This window comes from Pelodiscus sinensis, chromosome 5 (assembly GCF_052426305.1).
Source record: "Pelodiscus sinensis isolate ZL-2025 chromosome 5, ASM5242630v1, whole genome shotgun sequence".
In the NCBI taxonomy this organism is placed as follows: domain Eukaryota; kingdom Metazoa; phylum Chordata; order Testudines; family Trionychidae; genus Pelodiscus; species Pelodiscus sinensis.
In genome coordinates, this window is record NC_143056.1 from 34221207 (window position 1) to 34243621 (window position 22415).

Below are 22415 nucleotides of genomic sequence, written 5' to 3' on the forward strand. Positions count from 1 at the left end.
GCAATTGCAGCAGTTAGCAAAAGATATTTTTTCTCAGCCAAGCAAGACGGCAGAGAGTTAAGTGAAAACTCAGAGATGCTGTTATGAAAGAAGTCTCATTGCTTTCTACAGTAGTTAGAGAAAGGGTAGAAAATATCTGGTGATGAATACAGGAGGACTGATCATCACCTAGTGACCAGTCACTGAACAGAGAAATGCTCAATGTTCAGATTGTCACTATATATGTACATAGATTATTCTGTCTTGGTTTTTTTATGGTGCTCAAACTTGAATTCTTCCTGTAAAGTAATACTTAAATGTTCAGTAACTGCTTAAGCTGTGATATTAGTTTTTGGTGGCAAAAGTGTATTGTATCACAACTTTACTTTAAACATTGCAGTTATTGCTCTCATTTATTATAAATACAAAGAATAAATAATATAACTTATTATTACATTTCAAATAATTCTAAAAATATATACCTCTAATTTTAGCACTTTCAGCAGTTACTTCCAAATTATACATTTAGATGAAATATATAAACTCTTTTTTTTACCAATGGCATTTGAGGCATGAGGGGTGTATATTAGTACTTGGATCAATTAAAGCCTGATTTATAATACTTGTACTTCTGCTGGAGAGGTTATAGCAGCGTCCAAAGAAGAAAGGGAAAGGTCAAATGAACTATTCACTAGCATTTATTTAACAAATGTCAGCTCTTCGCAGACATCTACTGCTCTGTTCCGCAGCTAGGTCTTGTCTACTACTCTATATAGAGGAAATTTGAAGGGCCTCTGCAAAGTTTTCCTCAAGATCATCAAGTTCCTTATTTGATTCAAAGTCACTGTCACATGTGGTTGAGTTCAGTGTTGGCTCAAATGTGTATGAAATATCAGGGGCTTCTTCAGACTTCACTGAAGAATAAGGATCTGTTCCAACACTTACCACTTCAGTTAGATCTTTTGAAAAGATATCCTTGTCATGCATCTGATTTGAAGTTTCATTGTGTAAGGGGGATTTTAGTTTGGTTTCACTTGTTAATAAATCCATGGCTTTAAGGAATTCTTCACTTTTTGTAGTCTTATTTTGTTTCCAATTTTTGCAGGAAAATTGGAGCTGGTCCAAGGTCTCAAATCTTTCTGGATCAAATGGGTCAATCACTTCTGTGCCTCCATTGACTCTCTCAGATTTCGATGTATTGCAGCCCAGGTCAACTTTAAGGAGATCCAGTAGGTGGCGCATTTTATTCTAGAATTTAAGGGAAGAAATAAGGTTCTTAATCACTTACAACCCACAGCCCAGCTGCTTGCAGTATTAAGACCAGATCTGTAACAAATCTCAGTCTAAATAGCTGACTGTATTAATTTTTTTTTCCAAATTAGCATATTCTATGTAGTTATTTTTAAGGAAATACAGGATGCATAAAATGAAGTAACTTTATTATTCTTACAATTACCTTGCATCAAACAATCCTCAAGTTGCTGAAATGACTACCTAGTATGTGAAAGCTTTCATGATGTGGGTGATCTGGACAAGTCACATTTCCTACCTGTACTGCTGACAAAAGGTGGTTCTATACTGAGAGTTACTGCATCTGCAGCACTTTTAAAGTCTCTCTGAAGTCACTAAGGGTACGTCTAGACTACCGCGTTTTGTCGACGGAAGTTTTGTCGACAGATACTGTCGACAAAACTTCCGTCGACAAAGAGCATCCAGACACATTGAGTTCTGTCGACAAAGCAAGCTGCTTTGTCGACAGAACTCCGTAGTCTGGACGCAGTGTTACAGGCAATAACACCTTCTGTCGACAGAGTTCTGTCGACAGAAGGTGTTATGCCTCGTAAAATGAGGTATACCAGCGTCGACAAAACTGCTGAGTTCTGTCGACGTTATGTCGACAGAACTCAGCGGTAGTGTAGATGCTGGTATAGTTTTGTCAACAAAAGTCCACTTTTGTCGACAAAACTAGGTAGTCTAGACACACCCTTAGACTGAGAACATTTACAGACTCCACTGGGAAAAAGGACATACCTCATTCAAACGATGCTTGTTTTGCTCTACATGACGCTCAAACAATCTCTCCAAAACCCTAAAAATAGATACATAAATAAGGCTCAGGCATGTCATTATTTGGAGGAGAAAGATACTGTGTCCCAAACAATCCTAGATGAGTAAAGAACCCAAGCTCCAGAGTCTTCAGGCATATACCAAGGAGAAATAATCAGATTGCTTTCATTATACTATGTCACAAAGAGGCCCACACTGTGTCTACATGCTACTAGACATTTGCTCTGTGGGCCAGGCCATGTCATAGGGCTGACTGAGGTACCCTTGCTCTCCGTTAGCCAGTTTAAGCTCAGGCAGAGTGAGTGGTTGCCACAGGTTGAAGCATTCACAATCCCATAACTCTTCTCCATCGTGGCTGCTGATGTGCAAGATATACAAGTATAATCAGTTATTCCCAGCAGACCCCCTCTCCCGGGCATGGGGTAGGGGAAGAGACAAAACCCAGCTTCAATCACTCACTATGGCAAGGGAGCAGTGTTCCCTGTAAGCTGAGCATTTGGGCAGTCACCCATCAGAGATTCAAATGCTGCCCAGCTTATTAGCAGAGAGCCCACAGTGCACACAGCCAGCAGCATATGTTTCTACTGGTGGTGCGCATCCATGTATGACTCAGTGCACATAACAAAAATTATTCTACAAATGGATGAAAAAGATTAGAGGGAAAATAGTAAGTGAGAGAAGATCTCTCAGGCCCTAAAAGTCCTCATGGCCTACAGGGATGACACTGAGGGTATGTCTACACTACCCCGCTAGTTCGAACTAGCGGGGTAACGTAGGCATACCTCAATTGCAAATGAAGCCCGGGATTTGAATTTCCCGGGCTTCATTTGCATAAGCGGGGAGCTGCTATTTTTAAAACCCCACTGGTTCGAACCCCGTGCAGCGCGGCTACACGGGGCACGAACTAGGTAGTTTGAACTAGGTTTCCTAGTTCGAACTACCGTTACTCCTCGTGAAATGAGGAGTAACGGTAGTTCGAACTAGGAGGCCTAGTTCAAACTACCTAGTTCGTGCCCCGTGTAGCTGCGCTGCACGGGGTTCGAACCAGCGGGGTTTTAAAAATGGCGGCTCCCCGCTTATGCAAATGAAGCCCGGGAAATTCAAATCCCGGGCTTCATTTGCAAGTGCGGTATGCCTACGTTACCCTCCTAGTTCGAACTAGGAGGGCAGTGTAGACATACCCAGAGAAAGAATCTCTGGTCTGTTCGTCAGAGACTAGGGAGAAGAAAATGCAAGGAAAGAGCCAGGAAGGAGATGCTGCTAGGGCACCTCTGTCAGTACCATGACTGGTATGGGCTGTGCCCCTCTGCTCCATTTGATTTGAAGTGGGGGGGGGGGGGGGAGGCAAGGAGAAAGTGGAATAGAAGGATGGAGAATGTGCATGAAGGGAACTGGATTATGAGAAAGGGTGAGGGGGAGATGAAGAAGCAGACAGAGAACAGAAAGAAAAAAGAATTAGTGAGAATGGGAGAAAGAAAGGATTGGAAAAAAAGGAAATGGAGTAAGAGGAAGGGCCAGTTATTGGGGATGAGAAAAAATTCGACAGAAGGAAGAGAATTCAGTGCAGGGAATGAATTTAATGGTAAGGGTGAATAACCATTGGAACAGCTTTCCAAGGGATATGGTAGAATCAGTTGGGGGCTGCACTCAAGTGAGAAGCAAAAAAAAAAAAAAAGTAAACCCTCCCTGAGGCAGCCCCCAACTGAGAAAGAGAAAGACATTCTACACATTCCCCTCACACTCCAGAGCCTTGGAGGACCAGGCTAATAGATTTTGTGGGCTTCAAGGAATGGCAGGGGGAACGAAGACTTGGAGTATCAGGGTGTGCTCCCCAATGGGGCAGGATCCAAACAAGTCAGGGACTCCCTGGGTCTTAGGTTCTCCACCCCTGCTTTGTGGTATATAGGAGTTCAGCCAGTTGATTATAATGGTCCCTTCCATTTCTCTCTGATAGAGGAAGAGTGACAAGAGATGGAGGAGTATAAAAAGAGATCTACAACAGGAACAAAAGGAAAGGAGAGAGAACGAAAGCAAAGGAAAGCTATGTTTTGGAGGTGTATTTAATAGGAGATTAAATGCTAAAATGTAATTTTAAAAAAATGTCACCAGGGTCAGAGATGCTGCATTCCACACTGTTTACAAAATCCAGTCTGTTCTGAGCACAGTCCAAACACACTTTAAAACAAAGATATCTAACCTGTTGGAAAATAATCCAAGCTTCAGAATTTCATCTGTTACATCTTCAATGAAACTCAAATACTGAAGCTCTTCTTCTCTGCACAGAGAACAGAAAATCCAGTATGAATGGTTAAAGGTATACACCTCTGTCACACAACAGAGCAAGAAGCTCTACCTGCTAAGGCAGGGGTGTGCAAAAGTTCTTCTGCAAGCTGGATCTGGCCCACCAAGTGGGTTGATCCTGCCACTCCCCCCATCCAAAGGCCAAACAAGGCCTGGGGATGAGGGAAAGTATGCAAAGTCTCTGCCTGCCCTGCCCTGCAAGGAGCATGAGATATTGCAGGATGGGGGCAGGGCAGGAGGAAACTTTGCGTGCTCCTCTCATACCCAGGCACTGATTGGCTTGGTGACAGAGGGAGCATGTGAAGTCTCCTCCCGCCCTGCAAGGAACTCAGCACTTAGAATTAACTGCCAGCTGCTGCTCAGGGACAGACTTGCAGGCCAGGGACGACTTTGCATGCTCTCCCCGTAACCAAGCCTTGAGGGTTTATTTAGACTACACTAAAGTGTTGAAAGAGGATATGCAAATTCAGTGGGAATTTGCATATCTTCTTCCGATTTCACTTTCAAAAGCAGAGCTTTAGTGAAAGTACTGTTTAGACGCGGCTTTTTCGGCGCCCCCCCCCCCCCCCCGTCGAAAAGCTGCTCTTCCTCAAAAAATGAGGTTTACGCAGCTTTTCGACAAGGGGAAGGGGGTTTGCTGCTTTCAAAAGTGAAATCAGAAGAAGATATGCAAATTCCCACGGAATTTGCATATCCTCTTTCGACACTTTAGTGTAGTCTAGATAAGCCCTGATTGATCTGGGAGTGAGGGGGGGCACGCAAAGTCTCCTCCCACCACCAGAGGCACAGGCACCTAGAGGGAACTGCCACTGTTCTGAATAGCTGGTGGTTCTCTCTGGGCAGGGTGCAAAGACTTCATGGACTCCCCTACCCACAGACCAATCAGGGTCTGTGGGTGGGGAAGCAGGGAAGTGTCCTGGCCCTGCTCCTTCTGCCTGAGGCCATGCACCTTCTGGGGCAGCTTGGGGCCACTAAAAAATTTTCTGAAGTGACCCCCCTGGTCAAAAATTATTGCCCACCCCTGTGCTAAGAGAAATTACCGTGGTCTTGCACCAACTTAGCGTCTTGTTTCAAAGAGGTGGCTAGTAGGACGCAGTTACTTATTTAGGGGCGAGGAGTTCTGTAGCACCTTATAGACTAACTGAAGTGTTGGAGCATAAGCTTTCGTGGGCAAAGACCCACTTCGTCAGATTCATGGTATGCATCTGATGAAGTGGGTCTTTGCCCACGAAAGCTTATGCTCCAACACTTCAGTTAGTCTATAAGGTGCCACAGGACTCCTCACCACTTTTGCAGATTCAGACTAACACGGCTACCCCTCTGTTACTTATTTAGGATGAACAAAAATAAGCTCTGTATAAATTATGATGATATCTACAGAAATGTTACCTTAGGATTTCAGGGCAAAATTGTCAAGCTTTATGTTAACTTCCTGTTCTTGTATAAAATAGTCCAGAACACCTGAGGTGGCAGTACTGCAGGAGAGTTGACACAGATCACAACCTGCTTTGTGCTGTGATATCTGGAAGGGACCAGCACTAATGGGTAGTGCTCTTCAGGTAGAGGGAGGAAACATGATACAGCATAATGGTCTGATTCAACAACTTCCACAGGGGCTAGGGAATATGACTATAACTTCGGTTGCCACGCTCTGGTGGGAAAGCAGTGTTTTAATTGAAAGCCTCCCTTACTTCAAGATAACACCTCCCTGTTTTGGCAATGCATTGCTGGTACAGGTAGAAGTGACTTACACTTTTCTGAGCCAACTTCACTCATTCTGGTCCTTTCTTTTTAACTTTCAATGAAAACTGCTCTTTAGCGAGATAGAAACATTCCTCTGCAGTGTTTGCAACCCAAATGTTGAACATTCAGCTATTGCAGGAGAATCAGAGAATGAAACTCTCTAGCACCCAGCACAGTTGATCCTGCACCATGACCAAAGTTCCTAATCACCATGGTAATCCAAGTAAAAAATAATAACAGTAACTGATTTTCATCGTAGATGCAGCAAGATACAGAAAAAAAATGACACCCTGATGAGGACGTTCACCATTCTTTCAGTGCTAACAGGCAAAGGTTTTAGTAGTACCTATGCTATGAAATTTTTTAGATAAGGGTTCACTGGCAAGTGCAAGCAGCTGTTATTAAGAAATACATAGAATTAATCAAGCATCAACTCAAAAATATACTGATGTAATGTGCTGTAAAATTTCCTTTCAATAAACAAGTGATATATCTGAAATGAATTGCTTGTATTATGGGAGTTCAACATCACAAATGCCTTGAAGAGTACGGAGATGCTGTGAAGCTCTTTGGCAAACATTCCTTAAAGTAGTGGTGATGCCAATCGATCTGGCTGGGAAAACCTTCAAAAGTTTGCAGTTCTGTTCAGACTAGGGATGTGAAAGTGTAAAAGTGTACATGGTTAACTGGTTAGCTTGAGCTCATTAGTTAACCTTCATAGTTACACACAGAACTCCCCACCCTGCCTGTGCTGGTGCCTCTGTATCTGTGTAAGAGGCAGCAGCGTGGAGAAAGGGCAGGCTGGAGCCAGTGTTTGAAGGGAGCTCCAGGTCATGCCTGCCCCCTTGCCCTGACATGGCAGCAGTGAGGAGGGGGGCAGGCAGCTCTGTGTACAGGTGACCCTCTTAAATCCAGGACTCTCTGGTCTGGCAACATCTGTTAGCACTGACTCCCCCGGTCCGTCTAACTCGCTGGTCCGGGACAGCTCAGGTCCCGAGTGCTGGATCAGGGAAGTCCAACCCATATCTCAAACCAATCATTTTTCTAGCCAGTATATAATCTTCTAATAGTGACTAGTGCCAGATGCCTCAGAGGGAATGAAACACAATAGGGCAATTACCTAGTGACCCCATTATCTGTTGTTTAGGTCCAATTTCTGGCAGTCAGTGTGTTAGGGATTCCTGCACAGGTGCTGACTTTCCAGGTGCTTAACCCCTGGCTCTGCTCTAGGTCTTGTCCCCACTACACCCTTTCCTTCAAGGTCACACCCTGCATCACCACCATGCCATTTCTTCCCATCCTGCTCCATCCCTTACCACCCAGTTCTGTCTCTTCCCCGAATACACCACATCCTTGCTTCTTCCCTTCCCCCAGCTTCCTTCCTTCCTACCACAAAGGGTATGGCTAGACTGAGGGGATTTCTCAGTATACCAGAGGTATCACAAAAAAACTCTGCCACATCCAGGGAACACGTTTGCTCTTCAGCTTTTTTTTTTGCGGAAGAGCAAACGTGCTCTTTTGGAAGCCCCATATTCCTCATTCTATGAGCAAGAAAGGGACTTCCGAAAGAGGGTGTTTTCCTGACATTTGGCCCAATCTAGATGGGCCAAAGGTTGGAAAAGCCTCTTCTGACAAAAGAATCGGAAAACAGTATGCAAAATGCGGAGCCCATTTTGCGTACCTTTTTCCAACAAAAACTTGTAGTCTAGCCATACCCAAAATGGCTAACTGCAGCAAGTGGGAGGGAAAGGGGAAAGGGCTGAACAGTGGGGCCTGCTGGCAGATGGGAGGCACTGGGGGAAAGGGAAAGTGGTGATATGGGGGCTGCTGTTGTTTTCTCCTGGGTGCTCCAGCCCCAAAGCTTCCATAGAATCAGAGCCTATGGATACCTGGAGCATGGGTTAGTATCCCTGACCATCTTAACTCCTATCTATTGAGGGACCTATTCTCTATGAACTTATATAATTCTTTTTTTGATCCAGTTATATGTCTGGCCTTCACAATGTCCGCTGGCAATGAATTCTACAGGTTTACTGTGCATTATGTGAAGAAATACTTATTTTTGTTAGTTTTAAATCTGCTACTGGTTGGACCTCCCTGGTTGGACACCCTTGAGACCTGAGCTATCCCAGACAAGGGAGTTTGCCGGACCAGGGAAGGTCAGTGCTCCCCCACTGGCTGCTCCTCTCCCAGGCTCTTCCCCTTGGGGCTCCCTGCCCTGCTGCTGGCCCCCCTAATACTATCCTGGCACAGCTCCCCATCCTGCTGCCCTACGGAGTTCCAGGTTCCCAACGGGGATGCTTGGTCACTGCTAGCCCTGCTGTTCCTGGGGATTCCCGGCTAGAGCCACCCAGCTGCTGCTGGCTCTACTGCTGCCAGGCATTCCCCAGCCAGGGTGCCCGGCCACTTTGCCCCGCTGCTAGAGCTGGCCCCACTGCTGATGGGGTTTCCAGTTGCCTGCCTCTGCCAGCCCCACTTCTGCTACAGGGTTCCCTGGCAGAGGCTGCCTGGTCACTCTGACCCCACTGCCATCAGGGGTTTGCTGCGATTCCTGGCTGGGACCGCCTAGCTGCCAACAGCTCCACTGCAAGCAGGGGTTCCCCAGTGCAGTGGGAGCTCCCGGGATACTGCTCGGCCCTGTTTACACAGGGTGGGGGCTCCCCAGATGTCACCTGGCCTAACCAGGGCTCACCAGGGCACTACTCCCGCCTTCGGGGCTCTTTGGTCCAGCAATATCCGTGGCTCTGCTGGACCATGTATGTTGCCAGACCAGAGTCCCGGATTTGGGTTGCTCAACCTGTACCTAGTAATTTCATTGAGTGGTTCTTATTTTATTTGATGGGGTAAGTAACATTTCCTTATTCACTTTCTCCATGCCACTCATGACTTTATAGCCCTCTATTATATCCCCCTTAATTATCTCTTTTCTAAGCTGAACGGTCCTGATCGTTTAAATCTCTCCTTCTATGGAAGCTGCTCCATAGCCGCCCTCATTTTTCTTGCTCTTTTTTGTACCTTTTCTAATTCTAAATTATCTTTTTGGAGACGGGCAACCAGAAATATATGCAGTGTTCAAGATGTTGGCTTATCATGGGTTTATATAGTGGCACTGTGGTATTTTCTGTCTTATCTATCTCTTTCTTAATGGGTTCCTAACATTCTGTTTAATTTTTTGACTATAGTTACACACTGAGCAAATGAATTCAGAAAAGCACGCATGATGCCTGCAAGATCTCTTTGCTAAGTGGAAACAGCTAATTTAGCCCCCACCATTTTGTATATAGAGTTGGCATGTTTTCCAAGGTGCATTACTTTGCAATTATCAACTTTGAATTTCATCTGCCATTTTGTTACCCAGTCTTGTAAGAGCCCTTTGTAATTTTACATGCAGCTTTGGTCTTAACTACCTTGAGTAATTCTGTATCATGGGCAAACTTTGCCACTTAACCGATTGCCCCCTTTTCCATGTAATTTACTTCCTTTTATGAAATCTGACAATTTATTCCTGATCTTTATTTCCTGTCTTTTAATCAGTTACTAAACCAGGAAGGTAGGGCTGATTACTTTGTTTAACAGCCTTTGTGTGGGACTTGTCAAAGGTTTTCTGAAAGTATGCTGCACCAACTGGATCCCCCTTGTCCACATGATTGCTGGCAACCTCAGCGAAGTCTCATATATTGTTGTAGCATGATTTTCTTTTAGCCCAGCTCCAACATATATTCATCTGTGTGTCTCATAATACTGTTCTTTACTATACTTTCAACCTATCTGCTTGGTACTGAAGTTAGACTTACTGCCTGTACTTATCAGGGTCGTCTCTGGAGCATTTAAAAAAAAATTGGCGTTTCATAAGTTATCCTCCAGTCATCTGGTACAGTGACTGATTTAAGCAAGAAGTTATATACCACTGTCAGTACCTTAGCAATTTCATACTGGAGTTTCTTCAGAACTCTGGGTTGATACCATCTAGCCCTGATGACTTATTACTCTTTAATTTATCAATATGTTCCAAAACACCCTCTACTGACATTTCAGTCTGGAACATTTCTTCAGATCTGTCACATAAAAGAATGTCTCTAGTGTGGAATTTTCACTCATATCCGCTTCTCTGAATGCAAGGAATTCATTAAGCTTCTCTGCAATGGTCCTATCTTCCCTGAGTGATCTTTGAGCATTTTGATCATCTAGTGGCTTCCTCCTCCTGATGTACTTAAACATTTTTTGCTATTACCTTTTGTGTTTTGGTATTTGCTCTTCAGCTTTTTTTGGCCTACCCAATTGTACTTTCATATTCTCCTCCTTTCCATTCTCCTCAATATTATCTGACTACCAATTTTAAAAGGATGCTTTTTTGCCTTTAAATGCCTTTTAATTACAAATATAAATTTATATTTGTAAGAACTTAAAAGTAACTTTAAATTTGTTGCCATTTTACTCTTTCATCCAGTAAAAGAGAAAGCAAAAATATACTTACTCAGCCTGGATTTTTCTCATTGATGATGTTTCCATAGATAAAAGGGAAGTCATGCTAATGAAAAACAGATATTAAAAACAGCATTAGGCAATTTCCTACAAAACTTCCAGTTCAATGTTCCCTCTAATTTTTTCCATCCATGTGCAGAATAAATGTTTATTATATGCACCAAAGCACATCAGATGTGCACCACCAATGGAAACACATGCATCTGGCATTTAAATCCCTGGTGGCATTTAAATCCCTGGTGGCCACCCACACTCTCAGCTTACAGAGAGAACTGCTCCAATTCCCTGCATTTCATTCTATTTCTGCAGCAACCCAAAATCATGAGAGCCCTCACCCAAAAGTGTCTGCTATAGAACACTGAACCCCTGTGCTAATAATGTGTCATGTTGTCACAGAAAGGAGACTATCATTTAATTTCTTGTAATCTAAACATCTGCATGGCTTCTTCCATACCATTGGATATATACAGCTGAGCAAGTAATTGATATTTTTGGTTTGATGGACACAGAAAAATCCAAGGAAACTTTTGTTCAGGTCAAACTAAATATTTAATTTGATCCAAAATAACATTTTTCCTTTTTTTTTTTTTAAAGTTTTTGGGTGTTTTCTATCCTTAAAAACATCTCAAAAAATCTCTAAAATAGCAAAATTTCTAAACCAATTTGCACATTGTTTTGTTTGACTGAAAATACATTTATTAGTGATAAGCTATGTGCCAAGAAAAAAAATCCACTCAACCCTAGCCACATATGCTCAAAACACTGTTCTAGAGCCTACCCACCAATTCACCACTCCTGCCTCTTTAAAAATCTCTTCTCGAGACGCATACATTTCTACCATAAGAACACAAGAATAGCCTTACTGGGTCAGACCAAAGATCCATCTAGCCCAGTATTCTGTCTTCTGACAGTGGCCAATGTCAGGTGCCCCAGAGGGCAAGAGCAGAACAGGTAATCATCAAGTGAGCCATCCCATCACCCATTTCCAGCTTTCGGTGCATAGGGAAGGGGTGGACAATAATATTTGCGAGGGGCGAGTAGAAGAGGAACTTTATGAATTTTGTTATGAGGTCACTGGGCAGCTCCAGGCTCCCCGAAGGGGCAGTAGCTTGGGTGAAGGAGTAAGGCTGGAGGCTACAGAGAGAGACAGAGAGAGAGAGAGCAAGAAAGAGAGTGTGTGTGTGTGTGTGTAAAACAGATTGTGACAGATTGTGTGTGTGGCACAGAGACTGGGAGAGTATGTGGCACAGAGACAGGAGCGTGTGTGTGGCACTGTGTGTATGACAGTGACTGTGCATGTGTGGCACAGACTGGGTGTGTATGAGAGTAATACAGACAGTGTGCGTGTTGGCTGCTGCTGGGTAAGTTTCTGAGAGAAGCCATGTGCTGCCTTAGACAGGGAAAGCTGTCCTGCTCTGTTGTCTCTCTTCCCCTAGTTCTGCAGAAATGGGGTGTGGGAAGGAAGTGTGCATGTAAGACAGTGAGAATGGGAACTGAAATCTTAGAAACAGTGCACTGCCTCTTAAGACAGGCACTCCTCCGAGTCACTTATCATCCATGCTTCAGATTGGAGCAGCTCCGCTGTGTGTCTCCCTTTCTCTGACCCCTGCTCTTTAGAGATGGGATATAGGGATAGGGAGATACCTTGACTTCAGCACTTCTCTCTCCCTTCCCCTCTGCATATTTAGCAAGAGAATCCTGGGAGTAGCTTGGCTACAGGACAGAGCAAGGTGGGGGCAGAGGCAGCTGAACACACGCTGCCAGCTGTAAGTATGCACACCCTGTTAATCAGTTGCGTGGGCTGGAGAGCAAGGCTAAGCAGGCCAGATTTGGCCCCTGGGCCTGATATTGCCCACCCCTGGGCTCGGGACACCATCCTCATCCATGTTGGCTAATAGCCATTAATGGACCTATCCTCCACGAATTTATTTAGCCCTTTTTTCTTTTGTTATAGTCTTGGACTTTGTGTGAAGAAGTACTTCCTTTTGTTTGTTTTAAACCTGCTGCCTATTAATTTCATTTGGCGACCCCTAGTTCTTACGTTATGGAAAGGAGTAAATAAATCTTCTTTATTCACCTTCTCCATACCGGTCATAATTTTACAGACCTCTATTATATCTCCATTACTTGTCTTTTTTCCAAGATGAAAACCCCCAGGCTACGTCTACACTGGCCCCTAATTCTGGAAAAGTCATGCAAAGCAGGTAAGTCAGAATAGGGAAATCCGCCGGGGATTTAAATATCCCCCGCGGATTTAAATAAACATGTCCGCCGCTTTTTTTCCGGCTTGGGGAAAAGCCGGAAAAAAGCATCTGGACTGGCGCGATCCTCCGGAATAAAGCCCTTTTCCGGAGGATCTCTCATATAAGATAAAAGGGATCTCTTATATAAGATAATAAGATATAAGAGATCCTCCGGAAAAGGGCTTTATTCCGGAGGATTGCGCCAGTCCAGACGCTTTTTTCCAGCTTTTCCCCAAGCCGGAAAAAAAGCGGCGGACATGTTTATTTAAATCCGCGGGGGATATTTAAATCCCCGGCGGATTTCCCTATTCTGACTTACCTGCTTTGCATGACTTTTCCGGAATTAGGGGCCAGTGTAGACGTAGCCCAAGTCTTATTAATCTCTTCTCAAACGGCAGCCATTCCATACTCCTAATTATTTTTGTTGCCCTTTTCAGAACTTTTTCCAGTGCTTTTTTTGAGATGAGGTGTCCACATCTGCTCACAATATTCAAGATATGGGTGAACCACGGCTTATATAGAGGCAATATGATATTCTCTGTTTTATTCTCCATCCCTTTCATAATGATTCCCAAAATATTGTTTGCTTTTCTGACTGCCATTGAGTGGATGTTTTCAGAGAACTATCCACAATGACTCCAAGATCTCTTTCCACAGTGGCAACAGCTAACGTACCCTGTATCGTTTTGCATGTATAGTTGGGATTATGTTTTCCAATATGCATTACTTTCCCTCATCGACACTGAATTTCATCTGCCACTCACCTATTATTGTGAAATCCTTTTGAAGATCTTCACTCTGCTTTGGATTTGACTATCTTGAATGGTTTTGTATTATCTGCAAATTTTGCCACCTCACTGTTTACCCTTTTTTCCAGATCATTTATGAATATGTTGAACAGAATTAGTCCTAGTATGTACTCTTGGAGAAAACTGACCATTTATTCCTAACTTGTATTTCCTATATTTATCAAGTTATCAGTCCATGAGAGGATCTTCCCTCTTATCCCATGACAGCTTACTTTGCTTAAGAGACATTGGTGTGGGATCTTGGCAAAGACTTTTTGGAAATCTAAGTACACTAGATCTATTGGAGTCCCTTTTCCACATTTTTGTTGACCTCAAAGAATTCTAGAAGACTGTTGAGGCATGATTTCTCTTACAAAAACCACGTTGATTGACTATTCCCTTAGAGCCCCCAGCTTAAACCCCTCTAGCACATCACTGACAATCTATAACCTATCCTGGAAAACAATCCCTCGCTTTCACAGGTCTTGGGAGACAGGCCAATCCTTGCCTACAGACAACCCCCCAATGTGACGCAAATACTTTCCAGTAGCCACACATCATACCTCTCTCAACAATGGATTTAAAAGTATCTATTCTTCTACAAAGGAATTTCACCAGCCAATTACAGAGAGTGTGGAACTGGTATTCATCTACAAATATGACACTGTTACTCCTGGCTTGAACAAAGACATTAGCTGGATGTCACATTATAAAGCCAGTCTTCCCTGGCTTTAACAATTGCACTTTTACATCAAAAGCTAAGAATGGGACACTTCCAGCCCACTTAATTAGCCTCAGTAGCACTGGTCCTACAATTGACTGATACTTCCACTCCGCCCCCACCATTATAAATATCTTGGTTTCTGTTATTTCCACTCCATCTTATCTGATGAAGTGGGTTTTACCTACAAATGCTCATGATACTGTATATATTTTTGTTAATCTCTAAGATGCCAAAGGACTACTCATGGCTTTTAAAGTTACAGACTAATATGACTACCCCTCTGAGACTTGAAAACTAGCTAAATTTATGTTTGTTTTTTGGGCAGAAACTGAGACAAGAACCAAAGAGGCAGCAATATATGATTTACAATATTTCCGAGATTTCTAGTGGAAAATATTTCAGAAGTAGAGCTTTCATTGATTTACTGATTTATAGTTTACCTAACACTGGCTCTTCTATTAGAGTATGTCTACACTACAGCGCTATTGCGAATTAACTTATTTCGATTCGAAATAAGCTAAATCGAAATAACGCATCTAGACACAAAAACTAAATAGAAATAGCGTTTTTATAATTTGAAATAGCTCGTCCACATTGAGTGGACTCTGACTCAAAGATAAGGCCGGCTGGAACCAGTGCCAAAAGGACATCAGGGTCAGACTTAGTGTGTGGGGCTGCTGCCTCAGGCTATCCGAGATCCGTGCTTAAAGGGACCAGACCCCTCATCCCAGTCAGACAGTTCTTAGGTTTCTCTGCTTGCTGGTCTACCTCGTTGAGGGACAGCAAAACATTCGTGTCTCGGAGTGCTCTGCTTGCCCTCACTCAGGACACCACGGCACTCTGCAACATGGAACCAGACCTGCCCCAGGGGACTCTGCTGCATCCCGTGGACACATTGCCAGCAGCCTGGCTGCACTGTCTGCAGGCTGCCATATGGGAGGACCATCGAGGGGATGTCAGGATCCAGGGGGCCCAGCAGGAGAGCTTCCACCCTGAGGAGCACTAACAGTCTCTCCGGTTTGCCCCTCTGGGGGCTTGTGCCCCATTCCTCCCTTTCGTCCTTCCACTTATCCTTCCCTAGCCCCCCCCTTCTTGATGTCAAATAAAAGACATGTATTTTCAAAAATATAACCTGTCTTTATTTAACACAACTGGGGAGCGGGAATGAAACTCTGGGGAGATGCAGGAAAGGAGGCCGGAGAGGGCAGGAGAAAGGATGGGAGAGGGGAGGGGGAAAACTGGGACGAGGGAGCTGGAAGGGGGAAGCAAGGGGAAGGGGAAGCTCAGCACTCAGGGCTGGGGGTCTCGCCGGGCCAATCGCCTCCCAGCACGGTGGGGAAGGGGGCCTTGGAGTCCCCGGGGGGATGGGGTGGAGGGTGCGGAGATTGAGGAGGAAGAGGTGGAAGGGGGGACGAGTGGGAGGAGGAACAGTAGTTGGGGGGGCAGCAGGCGCAGGACCAGCACAGGGCAGCATGCTCTGCAGCAGGGCCTGCAGGTTTGCGTTCATGGCTCAATCCTCAGCAAGCTGTTCCCGGTGGAGCTGCAGGTCCTCCAGCGTCCAGGCCTGGATGGTGTGGTGCAGGGCATGCAGGGTCCCCAGGTACTGGTCCTGGTACTCCTGTTGTGTGCTGATGGTCCAGAGCAGGTCGCGGGTGCGGGAGTCCAGGGTGGGATGGTGCGCCCTGCACGGGCAGCTTGTGCAGCTGTGGAGAAAGAAGATAAGTGGTCAGTTCTCCCTGGGGACACAGTGGATGATGCCCAGCCCCCAACACGATGTGAGGGCGACCGTGCCCTGCGCCGTCAGAGCTGATGTGCTTGCACAGAGGCCAGGGTCAGGATGTCTGGCTCTCTCCGGGTCTGGGAGTTGCCCCAAGACCGCACCCATGGCCCTGTGCCATGTATAGTGTGGCCAGGGCGGGGAGGGGGAGATGTCCCCTGCCTCTGTGTAGAGGGGGCGTGTGAAGGGAGAGCGTCCTGCTGGGTCCCGCCCTGGGGTCGGGAGTGTGCCAGGTCTCTTCACACACTCATGTGCCTATTGGGCCACGGCTGGAGTCACCTGCCCAAGAGTGGCATGGCACGTGCTCGCACATGCACTGGTGGCTGCATGATCCGTGGGAGGCATGGCCCACATGCGCGGTCCTTGGTCTCCCTCTCCGCCTCCCCTCCCCCAGGGAGGGGACAGTGCTGGCACTTACCTGGTATGGCCTCCCTGGATGACCCTGCTGACTCCGGTGCCAGGACAGCTGGGGGTGGCCACTCTGGTGTGCTCGGGTCAGGGCCCTCCGGTCCCTGCTTGCTGCCTCCCGGGCTGGCGCGGACCGCCCCGCCCCCCAGGAGTCGGTCGAGGGCAGGGATGTAGGAGCAGGTGTCAGCCCCTGCTGTGGTACCGCCCCTGGTAGCCCTGGTGTACGCCTGCCGCAGCTCTTTCACCCTCAGACGCATCTGCTCTTGGGTGTACCTGTGGCCTTTCCTGGCCATGGTGGCCACTATGTGGACGTAGACGGCTGCATTCCTCTGCCTAGTGTGGAGATCATGGAAGTTGGTGGCTTCCCCCGAAACCTCAATGAGGTCCATGATCTCTGCACTAATCCATGAGGGTGCGTGCCGTCTACGGCCCCTGGCTGACCCCTGGGTGCTGGGGGACTAGGCAGAGGATGGCTTGCTGGCACTGGCTGCCTGGCTCATCCTGGAGCCACTGGGTCAGGGGCAGAGACTGCTGGCGGGCCTGCCTCTGGCAAGTGCCGTCTGGCCAGAGTCTACCCCTTTAAGGGCCCCAGGGCTGGGGGAGAGAAGAGGAGTTTTCCTGGTTAGGCCCACAGTGGCCACCAGGGGAAACTGGGAAGGGCTGGAGGACCCCTAATTCAAAATAAGTGTCTACACAGCACTTATTTCGATTTAGCTATTTCAAATTAGGTGTTATTCCTCGTAGAATGAGGTTTACCTAATTTGAAATAAGGGCTCCACTATTTCGAAATAGCGGTTTGTATGTGTAGACAGCTATTAAAGTTAATTCAAAATAACGTCTGTTATTTCAAATTAACTCTGTAGTGTAGACATACCCTTACAGAAAACATTACCCACTAAGTCTGTTTTAGCCAGTGAGACTTGATCTCCTACAGCAACTTAGTAGGAAATAAATATAAAACATACTTGTGCTTTTTCTTTACATAAGACTCAGTATTTATTTTTAGCCTGTAAGGCAGATCATGGGTGGATTATCAAAAATAATTAGCAATGGGCTCAGCTAGCAATGTGGCTGTATAGGGTACAGGATGGGATAGGCTGTGGTAATGGGACACACAAAAGCATTATGGTCTCATAGGAGGCAGTCTGCTATCCTGGGTATAGTTAGCATCACAACACACAAGATGCTGCAGCACTGGTGGAGGGATGGGTTTGTAAAAAGTGGGGAGAAAAGGTAGCCATGAACAAAAGAGTGAAAGCCTGGTTACTATTATCTGTGGGTACAGCTAGACTGTAAGTTTTTGTCGGAAAAAGGTATGCAAAACGCGCTCCGCATTTTGCATACCTTTTTCCAATTCTTTTGTTGAAGAAGCTTTTCCGACATGGAACGAGGAATACAGGGGCTTCCGAAAGAGCACATTTGCTCTTTCGCAAAAAAACCTGAACCTCCCCCCGCAGTATCCAGAAAACCCCCCACAATCTAGCCGTACCCTGTCTGACACAATACCACCAGTTACTGCTGCATGGAGGTATGATCATACTGAGTGTATGATCTTGCTTCATGGGTAATTTAGACAGTCAGATATTGGTAATCTTTTTCCCTTCAAAAGGTACTCATTCATGCATAACTATGAGACTGTGTCAATAACACCATCACTGCCAACTTAACTAAAGAAATAGCTGGTAAGTTCTGATATTAGTTGTAGTGTGTGCAAGGAATAATTAGCTGTGTTAACTCTGTCATACTCACTCCTGTGTAATGGAAATTCTTGCTAAGATAAACACAGGAAATTTGGATGTAAGAACACAGTGACCTACATAATAAGAGATGCTACAGCACATAAAGATTTCTTCACTTATTTCATATGTCTCATCCATTGGCTTTGTGTTGGAATTTTATCATAAGGAAAATGAGAATATTGCTTTCCTATGTATGCACAAAGTCATTAATCTCCAAAACCTCCTTGCTATAAAACAGGGCACACAAATATATGGTAATGCTCATCAATGAGCCTAACGACTAGTAATAAAGCAAGCAATAAAGAATGCTTTAAATATTTCCTACTGCAAATCAGGCACCTTGGAAAGGAGTACTGAAGAGCATCCATTCTTTCCTTAGACTCAGCTGGAGCAGACGTGTCTTTAGCCTACAAACACAGAGAGAACATCTTTATTTTTGGTGCAACACTACATAGCAAAAGAAGGGTCAGAACATGATTAGTCATAAGGTGTCAGGAGTGTGGAAGGGACAGGCAGTTTGTGCCAAGTACACAGTCATTACTAAATTCCACCTTAGAAAAATCAGGAGAAGAATTATGTTAGAATTTTATCATCTTCATGTGATTCGGCTAATCTATTAACATTAGTTTTAAAACTATGTTTTAATAATCCTTTGCTATAATAGAATCATAGAATACTAGGACTGGAAGAGACCTCGAGAGACCATCGAGTCCAGTCCCCTGCCCTCATGGCTGGACCAAATACTGTCTAGACCATCTCTGACAAACATTTATCTAACCTACTCTTAAATATCTCCAGAGATGGGGATTCCACAACCTCCCTGGGCAATTTATTCTAGTGTTTGACTCCCCTGACAGTTAGGAACTTTTTCCTAATATCCAACCTAAATCTCTTGCTGCAGTTTAAGCCCACTGCTTCTCGTTCTACCCTCAGAGACCAAGATGAACAAGTTTTCTCCCTCCTCCTTATGACACCCTTTTAGATAACTGAAAACAGCTATCATGTTCCCCCTCAGTCTTCTCTTTTCTAAACTAAACAAACCCAATTCTTTCAGTCTGCCTTGATAGGTCATGTTCTCTAGACCTTTAATCATTCTTGTTGCTCTTCTCTGGACCCTCTCCAATTTCTCCACATCTTTCTTGAAATGCGGTGCCCAGAACTGGACACAACACTCCAACAGAGGCCTAACCAACGCAGAGTAGAACAGAAGAATGATTTCTCGTGTCTTGCTCACAACACACCTGTTAATGCATCCCAGAATCATGTTTGCGTTTTTTTGCAACAGCATCACACTGCTGACTCATATTCGGCTTGTGGTCCACTATAAGCCCTAGATCCCTTTCTGCCATACTCCTTCCTAGACAGTCGCTTCCCATTCTGTATGTGTGAAACTGATTGTTCCTTCCTAAGTGGAGCACTTTACATTTGTCTTTATTAAACTTCATCCAGTTTACCTCTGACCATTTCTCCAATTTGTACAGATCATTTTGAATTATGACCCTTTCCTTCAGAGCAGTCGCAACCCCTCGCAGCTTGGTATCATCTGTGAACTTAATAAGCGTACTTTCTATGATCATACATTATCTGTTATTCAAGGATCTCAGAGTACTTATAAATATTAATAAAACCTTACAATACCTTTCTCGTATTAACAGTATACTAATGCATCTGGAGATTAAGGACCTAATCTGAATATATGATAATCACCTAAACCATCATCTGAAGTTATGGAAGCTGTGGGAACTCACCACTTCGGAAAATAAGGACAAAGTGACTTATCTAACCACCAAAGATATGTCAGTGGTAGAGGTGGGAATAAAATCTGATGGTGCAAGTCCATTGCACTGCCCACCAGAATATCCCCCTCATATCAGGTGCTCACAGATAGATACTAAAGTTGTCCATGGCCTGTATGTTAAATAACAACATTCAGAAAAGGCCATTAAAGCTCCATTACTGTCACTCTTTCAACAGTAAAAAAAAAAAAAAAAGACTGATGCAACAAGGGGTTGCCATATGAATACACAGTGCTCAGTTGGACTAGAGGGGAGACATCTAATTATTAAAGCTTTGTCTGTATCAGTTTCTACCCAGTTCAGATGCAGCCACTCTGTCATTTTCAGGCAAGGTATAAAGAGGAAAATATCGCACAAGCATAAACGGAACTATTTGCTTTATTCATAATCTCAGACTTTAAGGGTTCAATCCTGAGACCTTTAGTCAGAAGTCCTTACTCATGTGAATAAGTCTATTAATGCTGACAGGACTATTGTTCAGAAGTCTATGTAGAGGATATAGGATGAGGTCCCAAACTTGACAGCTATTTGAAGAATCTCAGTTCCAGTTCATACTCTTCCACAAAAAATTAGCGGAAGTGGAAAATATTAAGATAACTCCAAATCAATAGGGCGAATTCAAAAATTACTGAAAATTATTCCTTGATAAAAGGCAGACATTTCTGTGCTACTGCAATTATCATCACAAGATCACATAACATATCTGAAAAATATTAGCCAAGGGACAGAAACTGCCCTCCTTCCTCATGCTCATTACTCCTCAAAGTTCTACTAAAGTCAATGGCATTACTTATAGAATAAGATGCTATTCAATATGGCTTAAGGCAGCCGAACCTAGCAAAGAGATTTGTTAGTATAAAAAACAAAAAACTGAGCTTTAACTAATCACAGATGGTTATAAAATCTTCTGTAATGAGAAAATGACTGATGGCATAAATACACAAAAGACTGAGACTTCTGCCTCAACTCATCCTGTTGTGTATAGGTGTTGTAGCAAATCAAGTACTATGTTCTCTCTCTCAAATTAACTATGGAAGGAAACAAGGAAATCCTCAAATTACAGCTTGATAAAACAGCTCCTAGAGATCTACAATATGAGAATCTATCAACTATTGCATATTTTATTTACGCTTTTTATAAAATGAAGATTCTGTAAAATACTTATTTCAGAGCTTTTGAAACATGATTATTGATTCTCTCATCCTAATACACTTGTGGATATTAAACAGCTATAACCATTTTTCATATAAATACTATTTAGGTCTTTAATATCATGTGATATAGATCTATCAGATTTAACAACTTATATAACAAAAGTCTATAAAGATAGGTCTCAAGATTCCATTGTGGACAACAGCAGGAATTATTTTTATTTTCAGAGTACTAGAAGCATCTCTGTTATATATTCAAGAACCGGAATGGTTTCACACAAGTTCTTTTTAGTTCTCTAACCTAACAGCATATAAAGGCTCCTTCTTATTATTCTGGTTTGTATGACAGGCCAGTTCTCAAGTATATCTTCAAGCTCAAGTGCTATAAAATCCTTATACATCTCCAAACAAATTCTCCTGTACATTTTTTAAAGAAAAAAACTGATTTTTAATTCTCCTTGTCTCCACCCCAGATTCTTGTCTAATAGGCTGCTACATTTTAGTGACTTTTTTGTGCTACAGAATTTAAAATAAAAAAAGTCACTAGAGATCTGGCTCTGGTATTCAAATCCCTCTCCAGAAGTTCTAGGATTAAACCCAGGTGCACAAAAATTCCAGACACCAACTGTGTTGTGGATCAGGTATATGCCTATATACAATACTGCACCAACTTCAAGTGTACATTCTCATGTTTTATAATACTGGGCCAAGTGTCTCCATTTTTTAATCTCAATTTCATATGTGTATACAGATATTTATGAGTGTGCTTCTCTGTACTGTAAATGTTACACACAGGTTGTAAAACTAGTTTTTCAGATTCTATTTCAATTTTTTTTTAAACATTTCAGCTATGGCTCTCGAGCCATTAATAATTAATTGTGTGATTAATTGCACTGTTAAACAATAATAGAATACCATCGATTTAAATATTTGTGGATGTTTTCCTATATTTTCAGATATATTGATTTTAATTACAAAACAGAATACAAGGTGTACAGTGCTCACTTTATATTTGTTTTAATAAGTATTTGCATTATTAAAAACAAAAGAAATAGTATTTTTCAATTCACCTAGTACAAATATTCGAATGCGATTTCTATCATGAAAGCTAGACATACAAATGTAGAATTATGTAAAAAAAAATGTAAAGTTTTAGAGCCAGCAAATCCAATCAGTCCTATTTCTCATTCAGTAAACAATGTCACCTGAAAGTGAGA

At 43.7% G+C, this 22415-nt stretch overlaps 1 protein-coding gene across 9 annotated transcripts in view; it reads right to left on the minus strand.

The window, feature by feature from the left end:
- Positions 1 to 661: 661 nt before the first annotated feature.
- SPATA7 (spermatogenesis associated 7) overlaps positions 662 to 22415 on the minus strand; it is an 87267-nt gene continuing 65513 nt past the window's right edge. For all 9 annotated transcript variants that reach the window (XM_089778392.1, XM_075926748.2, XM_089778395.1 and 6 more), the window contains 5 exons: positions 18591 to 18658; positions 10565 to 10618; positions 4244 to 4321; positions 2011 to 2068; positions 662 to 1227 (listed from right to left, as the gene is read on the minus strand). In XM_089778392.1, coding sequence (XP_089634518.1) covers positions 748 to 1227; positions 2011 to 2068; positions 4244 to 4321; positions 10565 to 10618; positions 18591 to 18658 — 738 coding nt within the window. In that variant the 3' untranslated portion in view covers positions 662 to 747. The remainder of the gene's footprint in view (positions 1228 to 2010; positions 2069 to 4243; positions 4322 to 10564; positions 10619 to 18590; positions 18659 to 22415) is intronic.